This window comes from Epinephelus moara, chromosome 18 (assembly GCF_006386435.1).
Source record: "Epinephelus moara isolate mb chromosome 18, YSFRI_EMoa_1.0, whole genome shotgun sequence".
In the NCBI taxonomy this organism is placed as follows: Eukaryota; Metazoa; Chordata; class Actinopteri; order Perciformes; family Serranidae; genus Epinephelus; species Epinephelus moara.
In genome coordinates, this window is record NC_065523.1 from 34,453,798 (window position 1) to 34,463,700 (window position 9,903).

The 9,903-nt window shown below is 39.2% G+C and overlaps 1 protein-coding gene across 1 annotated transcript in view; it reads right to left on the reverse strand.

The window, feature by feature from the left end:
* Positions 1–9,903, reverse strand: part of baiap2l2a (BAR/IMD domain containing adaptor protein 2 like 2a) — a 32,401-nt gene that overhangs the window by 17,712 nt on the left and 4,786 nt on the right. Inside the window, exon 3 of the mRNA XM_050069237.1 lies at positions 8,419–8,505. Within this exon, the coding sequence (XP_049925194.1) occupies positions 8,419–8,505 (87 nt within the window). The remainder of the gene's footprint in view (positions 1–8,418; positions 8,506–9,903) is intronic.

Here is a 9,903-nt window from a genome sequence, read left to right on the forward strand (position 1 = left end):
GTTGCTGAGCGTGTCCATCCCTTTATGACCACAGTGTACCCATCTTCTGATGGCTACTTCCAGCAGGATAACGCACCATGTCACAAAGCTCACATCATCTCAAACATGACAGTGAGTTCACTGTACTCCAATGGCCTCCACAGTCACCAGATCTCAGTCCAATAGAGCACCTTTGGGATGTGGTGGAACGTGAGATTCTCATCATGGATGTGCAGCTGACAAATCTGCAGCAACTGTGTGATGTCATCATGTCAGTATGGACCTAAATCTCTGAGGAATGTTTCCAGCACCTTGTTGAGTCTATGACCTTAAAAAATTAAAAAGGGGGTCCAACCTGGTACTAGCAAGGTGTACCTAATAAAGTGGCTGATGAGTGTATGTTCAAAATCTATCTAAAATTTAACAAAGAAATTCCCAAATCCAAAAACGTATTATTTACAAAACCAAAGACTGTAACTTATAGTCTAGTCTATGTACAAAATTATATACAAATATCACATTTTGAATTTGCAACACTCCAGAGTGGTAACATATTTTTTTAGTTTAGGAAACAACAGCAGGCAAACAGATGCTTAGTACCCGAATACAATGCCTACAGACTTATATGAGAGGCAAACTGGGGCTACAGGTATCAGTAGGCTGCACCCTTTGGGCTCTGGGTGTGTCAGCCTCAGCCAATAACAGCGCGCACAGGTGAGCCCCGGACTTAATTAAGAGGTAGCGACATGCAGCACCACCTCTGGAAGAGGAAGCTGTGAAAGTCGTGGACGCAGCGCCGGAAAACGCAAATATAGTGACGTGAAATGCCAACAGAGGCACTGGCGAGCACTGACGGAGAGGATGGGGATGAAGAGCGTCACGGAGTCGGTCCGTTCTCTGCTGCACAGGTAGGAGTCAACACACCTGTGGTTAGTTTAGTTGTAACGTTCCTTGTACAGTAGCAGTGTACATACAGACAGTGTAGGGACAAAGCGGAAGTTTAAATGTTGTGTTTACAATCAGTAACCGACAATTGCTGCATAGTAGCCTCCTGCTTTTTGTGTAAGCTGTGTTTACTTGATTCATCACTGTATTTCCTGTGGAGACTTAAAGGTCCAGTGTGTAAGATTTAGGAGACTTTGGTGCTACCTAGTGGTGAGGGTTGATGACTGCAACTGGCTGCTTTCAGACCTAGAGTTGTCTCCTTTGGTCTGAAGCTATGGAGCTACATTAGGGTCAAATGTTTTGTACTTGAAAAAATAAAATTTGAAACTGAAAATTCATGTGTTCATCTTGAATTTTGAAAAATATAACAATGTATTCAAAATAAAAAATAAGTGTATGAAACGTTTTTTCAGGTTGAATATAATTTTGATTCACTTTGGTAATTCTTTTGAATGAATAATTTATTTTCACTTCCATATGTATTTTAACATTTGAGGTCTTATTTTTTTCAGTTGCATATTTTATTAACATTTGAGGTCTTATTTTTTTCAGTTGCATATTTTATCTTTTCAGATTCAGATCTTTTTTTTCACTTTCAGATCTTTTTTTTTCAGTTTCAAATCTGTTTTTTGAGTTTCAGACTTTTGACNTTATCTTTTCAGATTCAGATCTTTTTTTTTTACTTTCAAATCTTTTTTTTTCAGTTTCAAATCTGTTTTTTGAGTTTCAGACTTTTGACCCTGATGTGGCGTGGGGGGCGTGGCATCAACTGAGAGGGGTGTGGAATCATGAGTGACAGTTTTTTTCAGTTGCATGTTTTATCTTTTCAGATTCAGATCTTATTTTTTACAGTTTCAAATCTTAAAAAAACGACCCCTTAATATTTGTTATGATTTCCCAAAGCTTAGTTAACATTTCTCACCTGTGTGCTGGATGTTTGGGCTCCAGCAGATTGACCCGACCGACCGGACGCCATCATTGCAAAGTGGACAGTACGCTGCGTTCACAGTGCTATGTGGAAATCAGACATATCAGCACTTAAAATGTGGCTGTTGAACTGCAAAATCTGGCATAATTTATCACTCTTATACCGCAATTGGTGCTCAGTACTGTCTAAAACAGATTTATAAATGGAAGTTTGTCACTGGCATCAATTTATACACTGCCAGTCACATGAATATGGTGTATATAAGTGTTGAGACAGAATTGTTTTAGTTCCTACATTCCCTGAAGGCACTGTCACTCATGATTCCACACCCCTCTCAGTTGATGCCACGCCCCCCACGCCCCATCAGGGTCAAAAGTTTGAAACTCAAAAAACAGATCTGAAACTGAAAAAAAAAGATCTGAATCTGAAAAGATAAAATATGCAACTGAAAAAAATAAGACCTCAAATGTTAAAATACATATGGAAGTGAAAAGTGAAAATTAATTATTTATTCAAAAGAATTACCAAAGTGAATCAAAATTATATTTAACCTGAAAAAACGTTTCATACNGTACAGGAGGAGGTGCACATTAATAATCCTCCAGGACTGTAACATGCTCATGTTTAACCCAAACAATGTGTCATGTGACTGCAGTTGCTTCACATCCAGGTCGGAACACCTTCTCACCACAAACCAACCGCACCAGAGTTCGTTTATAACCAGACCGAGACCACCTCTTCAAGAAGGTCTTGAAGACCCTCACTGAGGGGGCAAACGAACCTGAGTTACCAGTAAAACGTCATCTCTGCAGCAAACTATAGGCCGACTGTAGAAATAAAAACTAATTATATGGAAGTTTCTTCGTTAATTTCATCACATAAATTATTCATTTTAATGTTCCGTTGGCCTCCTTGATCAAATAGCAACACAGAGGAGGCATATTTCATAGATGGATAAGGACTGGTTGCAAAGTGCAAAGGTGTTTCACACAGGTGCGTCAGAGCTTTCATATGCATGTCATTCTGTTATCTGTGACTATTTGTTTTCCTGCAGTTAATCCTTTAGAGTTTTGGGTCCTCCTTAAGATCTGGGTTAATTGTTTTTAAAAGGCTGTGAGAAATGTGTGAAACCAATGTTAGATTAACATTTACCAGGGGAGGCCATGGCGATGAAAGCCCTCATTAAAATCTGCCAAAAGACTAAATTCTTGGCAAGAGAATCAGAGTACTGGATGGATCAGTGCTGCAGATGTTAGCCGGAGCATTAGTTCAATGTCCTTTTTACTACGCTGGCACCTCCTGGTTTAACAGTACACCACAGAACATAAAAGTAAACTTCACACTGCCCAAAACAAGTTAATCAGGGTTGTGTTAAAGTTAACTCCACGTAACCATCTTGATTCAGCACATTTTTTACAACCTAGTGTGCTTCCTGTCAATAAAAGAGTCGTTCAATTCCAGTGGTGTCTTTCCAACTACTTTAATCACTTCAGACGCAGCCCAACAGATTTTGTTCTTTTTAGATTTAAAAGTTCAACAGGCAAAAAAAAACAGGCAAACCCCCCCCCTGGAATTTACCTGGAAAAATGCTTAAAAATTATTTTTAAAAAAAAAATCTGTAACATAATTTTAAAATGTATTTATAGTAATTATAAATATAGTTTTCCCACATTTTTCCCCTTGTTTTTTCTTCTTAAATAATGTTCTGAATCTATTAATTTTTTGCAGTTTGTGGGACATTTCTTACCAACTTACTCATTGCCTTTTTTCCTATGTTTTCAAAAGAAATCACACCAATTCGCTCAGGGCTCAAAGGTTTCAATATTTGCAAAAGGTGTCTGAGAGCAGCACAAGAAAAGTGATGTCTCTCCAGGTTTCAGAGGGTTAAAGAAGTATTTTATTGCTTAAAAGATGACTTCTTGATAAAACTATGATGTCTATGCAGTAGAGGTACACAAATAGTTTTGAAATTGGTGCTACATGACCAGAAAAAAACAGAAAAAGGATGCTTTTGCTCAAGATGGAGAAAACCTACAACTACCAGAATGCACTGCACTGCACCAGACCAGTGTTGGTGCGTTCGTTTTGTACTCGGGGGTCAGAAATTCCCAGTTCCCAGTCGGAAGTTTAAACTGGAACGCACCCTTAGATCGGATATCCAACTCGCAAACTCAGAGCAACCGCATCAACCCCGACTTACGAATTCAAGATGGCTGCCGTCACATAGCCTACATAGTGAGTAAACACTCTGCTAAAGTACTGTTTATAGCAGTTTTATCTTATTTGTTTTACATTAGGTCAGCCATACCCGTAGTACTGTTCAATTTTTATCCTTGGGCATGTTGCTGCGCTGTCTGTATGTGCAAAATACCACATGGAGCATTGTTATCAACTGATATTGCTAAAAAGTGCAAGGGCAACAAAGGCTTTCTTGCGGGCATCCATGTTTTTTGCCAACTTGTCCACCGTTGTCAACTACAATGCAAAAACTGTTGTCAACTCGGAGGTGATGTCATTCCCACTTCTGACCTCTGAGTACAAAACGAACACACCATAAATCTGTTTGAAACAATGGCGGCCGGCTGGTAACAAACCGGCCCCTATCCCCTCGCCCTATTCACTCCCCCTCCGTTTGCGCGGTCACGCTGAGCTCCGCCATATTAAGGGCCGTCCCAAACCAATTATCGCTGAGTGCGAGTGGACTGCTCAGCCCTTAGATAGCGAGTGTGCATCAGTGCAGGATTCTGATGAGCCCAGCAGGAAGCGCAACATCACAATAGAGCAAACAACGTACTGTAAGAGTTCCGTCTTTCTACTTTGTAAAATATTTTAAATCAAACACTCACATTTGTTTCCCTCACACTGACTTTACAGTCTCAAACAAACTCACAGAATGTTTGGTGTCAAAAGATGAAAACCTACATGTCCATATGCTTAAATGAACTATTTAAAACTGTCTAAAAAATTCCTCATCCCATTCTCATGATTTTTAAAAAATATATAATTATATGTTCACAGGGACAGAAAAAAAAACAAAGCAGTTAATCGATCTACCAATAAAAAATGAGTCTCTTTACTGAAAAGAGGAATGCTGCAAAGCAGGATGGGAGGTAAGATTGCCCAGATTAATTAATAAAGTTCATCTGTGAATGTGTGAACTGTGTCTAGAAAATATGAACAAGTTAATTACTTTGATTACACTGCACTGTATCTCTTATCTGACTTATTAAAGTTTTTTTTTTTTTAAACTTAACTCATTTTAATTAATATTTAAATGTTTTTTTAATAGCCTGTCGCTCTATTTTGTTTTCACAAAGCATCTGTCGGTATCCATGGTTACATCTGCTTCCTTCTTCTGGTAGAGTGGCGAGGGCGTCCCATGGTTTGGCTTCTCTTTCATACACTTCCCCTTAATCAGGAGTGCCCTCCACAGCTGCGAGTGTAACTTGATTTGGAGTGACATTTGGGCCCAATCCCATTTCTCATTTTCGCCCCTACCCCTACCCCTCTTTTTCGAGTGCCCCTTGCCCCTTGCAACAAAGTTACAAGGGGTAGGGGTTGAAATATTCTCCTATGAAATTGGACAACCCTTCATACCCAGAAACATCATCATTAGTCGTCAGTGACGTCATAAAAAGACGCGACGAGTATGTTGCCGGGGAAACCTCACAACTAGCGATTTTTTTTTTTGTTATGTTTGTTAGAACAAATGTATATAATACATTGAAACGACATTTCCGATGGTTATCATAGTCTTTAAATCTTTAGTTACGAAGAAAATACTTACATTTATGGTTTTCTTTCATTGCCTCTGAAGCCTTCCCTGCCATCTTGCCGGTGATTCACAAGGCATTCTGGGAGATTTCTCGTAGCACTCGCTTTGAAGTGTGCCTCTGAAAAAACTCCGTTTGGAGGGCCATATAGCCCTAGCACTCCGCCCTTCCCCTCTGCCTCAATGAGAATCGGGACATCCCTACCCCTATGCGTGAACACGCAAAACGGAGGGGTAGGGGCAAGTGTTAGGGTTAAGGGGTGTATTGGGATTGGGCCTTGGTAGTGAAGTGGTAGTGGGTAGGGAGTGGTTTAGGAATGGGCCACAGTCTTGTATTACAGTTCAACAGTGAGCTAAAACATGTTTCTTAAAATATCTGAGGCAAGAAATGGACAACTCACTGGCAGAATCTGGGTTTGTATTTGATCAGCGCTGCTTAGTTTTACTGCTTGAGCTCAGTTTTATTCCATTTGTGTTTTTTATTTTGTACATGTTTTCACTGTGCAGGAAACAGTGGTGCAGATATCTGGTTAACAAACCCTATTACAGCTAAACACAACACTAAAATATGTTTATAAAAACATTTTAAGCGAGACAAAGACAGGACAGCAACATAATCTTGATTTATATTCGGGGGGTCGATATGACTCTAAAATAATATCACGGTATTTCAGGGTATTTTTGCGATAACGAGATTCTTGAAGATATGACAAATCAGTTTAAAAAAATATTATGAAATCAATGATCTAGTTTTACAGTTTGCTTCAAATATTCAATAAAATCTAAAGAAAAATGATCTCTCATTTCTTTAGTTTGTGAACAACAACAGTGACTCAGAGTGAGATTCAGGTTCTGTATACAATATTAATAGTTCAACAAATTACACATTTAAACAGCTCCCAAATACAAAAAAAAGTCCCCTGGGATCTATATATATAAATCAACAGGTGATTTCCTTCTCTTTTTCCACCTGGACTTTTATGCTCTGCCATTTCTCCTCTAATCATCACATTCTAACCTGTAACAGGCTGTTATGATACCACAACTATCACACAGTCACATTTATGGAGGTTTCTGTCGAGCCGCATGCGTCACGTAGGTTTATATTACCAAAGGTTTATGACAAAATCACTTGACGACATCGACTCCTGTGTGCGCACAGCGAGAGAGGAGAGGGAGAGACGCTGAATGAGTTCCCTCTGAGCGAAGAAGTCCGGGGCTGCTGCTCCTCTTTTTGGAACTACCACGGAGTCAGTAATAATTTCGCTTTCAGCCATGCTTATGGTCGCCGTGGGTAACAGTATGACGTCAATATGTCAACAAGTCGAAATATCGTGAGTCTCATAATGTGAATTTTTGAATATGATATCAAAAATTATACCCGCATTATTGTGAACGAACCTCTAAGTACCTTTTGATGGCCAACTGCTGACTTCACCCTTTATTGATATTGTGCTCAGACGTATGGGTCGACAGATAATCGGCCTGACCGATTATCAGGGCCGATATTATAAATTTTTAGGGTTATCAGTATCGGTGATTTTTTCCACCGGTATACCGATATACAGTTTTGTTTTCCTTAGCTGCGCTGTTTTGCCCCTGGCGTGCTTCTCACTGACTGCACGTACCACTCTGGGCTCTTTAAAGTAAACTCCAGACCTACCTTTTTAGCCTGGCTTTTAATTGAGCTCTCCTTTATTTTATTTTATTATTTTTTATTGTTTTTAATTTTATTTTTTAAATTTTGTATTTATGATTATTGTGTATTTATTCATTTATTTTCATTTATCTGTTTTTATTTTGCTGGCATATTCTTCAGCTTCGTCACTGATAGTTACTTAATTACTGTTAATTCTGTGTCAGCTATGATTTTTACAGCAGACATATATCGGTTGTAAATATCAGCTATCGGTATCTCTGTTTCATAATAATCAGTATCGGCATTGGCTCTGAAAAAACCATATCGGTCGATCCCTGCTCAGACGTAGGCCTATACTTAGTGTGGGGCAGGAGAGGGACGTGATAAAAGCTTAAAACCATCTACAAAGCTGTTTAAATCTCAGGTTTTAACACGTCGTAACATCACATTCTGAAGAATATCTGTTGTCTGACTTGTCTCTGTCCCTGAAATGCATGCTGGGATCCATCCGCTCACTGAAGAAACTAACAGTAAGAGTAGACTTCTAATCCAGTGTGGACATTATCTTCAGCTCCAGCCACTAAACCTAACACGACTCCCCTTTAGAGTGGCTGGGTTAAGTGAGCAGAGCACGGCCGGCTGCCTGTCATCGTCTATTATTCATGGTGCCTGCTGGCATCTGATACCTACTCTGCCAACACTTCTTGGCTGGAACTCACAGAAAAAACAGTCTCTGTGTTGCAATCTAACTTTGAACTGTTGTCATAAATCTAATAAGAGACTTCTGCCATGTTTTTCCTTGGGTCTTTGAAAGCACTGACTGTTGTAGATACTGTACAATCCATAAATTCAATAACTTATCGCTGTATGTTTCCGGCACTTACACATCAAAGAGTGTGCTAATCACACACACACACACATGCACTGGTGCTTAGTAATAGTGAAAGGAGTAACAAAGCACGGCCACAGGGTAAACTTTGGTCTCCATGGCACAGAGGAACACTGTTTGATTAGTTTAATAAAAGGCCATAAACACATCAAAGACAAAGCGCTCACTTCCTGGATTGTAGCTACAGAAATACCCTCTTTGTGTTTCCACTCAGTGATCATTGGATTGCACAAGCCATCTGCCCGTGAACGCGTGTTCACACCTACCTAAGGAGTGTGAGGAAATGGTGTGCAGAGCCTTCTCTCCAATCTGTGAAAGTGCACTGAAGTAGGCCTCGCTCGTTACAGCCAGAGCTGAAACACACAAACACAACAGTCATTGGAAATGCAAATTTAATTGGCAAAATTAATTTCCCTGGCACAGAATGACAAGAGAAGGTAAACAAAGCCATTAATTACAATAAAGGAAATAATTTGATAATTCAAATTTGCATACACACAAATATCTCTGCAGTATTCAGAAACAGGGATGCACCTAATGATTTATTTCCTATTGATTAATCTAATAATGAGTTTTTGATTAGTCGATTAATCTAATGACTAATTTATTGATTACACTTAATTTTATTTTTTTACTTTTATTTTATTGCTCAATATAACAATTAATCTACAGAAAATTGTCACATTAATATTTAAATATTTTATTTAATAATTTTCTCTCAAATACAGTAATGACTATGGCATATTTCAAATCAGTCTAATTTCCACATCACTGCTGTTTTGATAACACTAAGAATAAAACAATAAAATACAGTAATGATAATGATAATAACAATAATAAAAAATAATTACAGACCCTTTTTCGTCTGATACCTGCTCAGAAAAATTTATTGGACCTCAAATTCAAAAGAACTGTTGTGACACATGAATCAATCAAGAAGGAAGAAAATTCAAGAAAATTACTGAAACAATATACAGACTGTAACGACAGTCTGTAGTGTTCGTTTAAACCATTGTCTCACTTGTGCAGTGCTGTTAAAGTAACAGGAAATTTAAAAAGGCCCAATAACAGTCTTAGATGATGCATCGCTTTACGTTATGTCAGCAGCTGTGCAGAATGACTCGGGTGAGGACAGAAAGTAAACAGGTGGTCTCTTGACAAATCGCTCCATGCAGCAGTTATACTGCTGTGATGCGGCATTCCCAATTTGTGGGCGACGTTTTTCAGCTGCAGCTTGTCGTCCGGAGGAATTCATGCTTTCACAGGGCGCAGATTACTTTATGCAAATCGACAAATCAATGAATCACCCCAGACCTTTTCAGAAATACTTCACTGTGATTTTATGCTGTTTATTAGCCTCAGTTTTCTTTATCAGCAATAACCCCAAAGTCCCTCTTCACTCTCTTTGCTATCACTGCGACCAATCAGTATCAGTTTTAGTGTGTGCTGTGATATTTTCACCACTTTACCCTGCTGTGAGACGGCGATATCCAGTGGGAGTCTGAAGCTGTTGTATCACTTTCTACAAAGCCAAACTACATTAAGAAAAGCAGTAATTTAACACTGCTGAACACAGACGGTGGTGCAGTGGTGCAGTGGTGCAGTGGTTAGCACCTCACAGCAAGAGGGTGAGGGGGGTTTCCTCCAGGTGCTCCAGCTTCCTCCCACAGTCCAAAGACATGCAGGTTAATTGGTGACTCTAAATTGCCCGTAGGTGTGAATGTGAGTGTGAATGGTTGTCTGTCTCTATG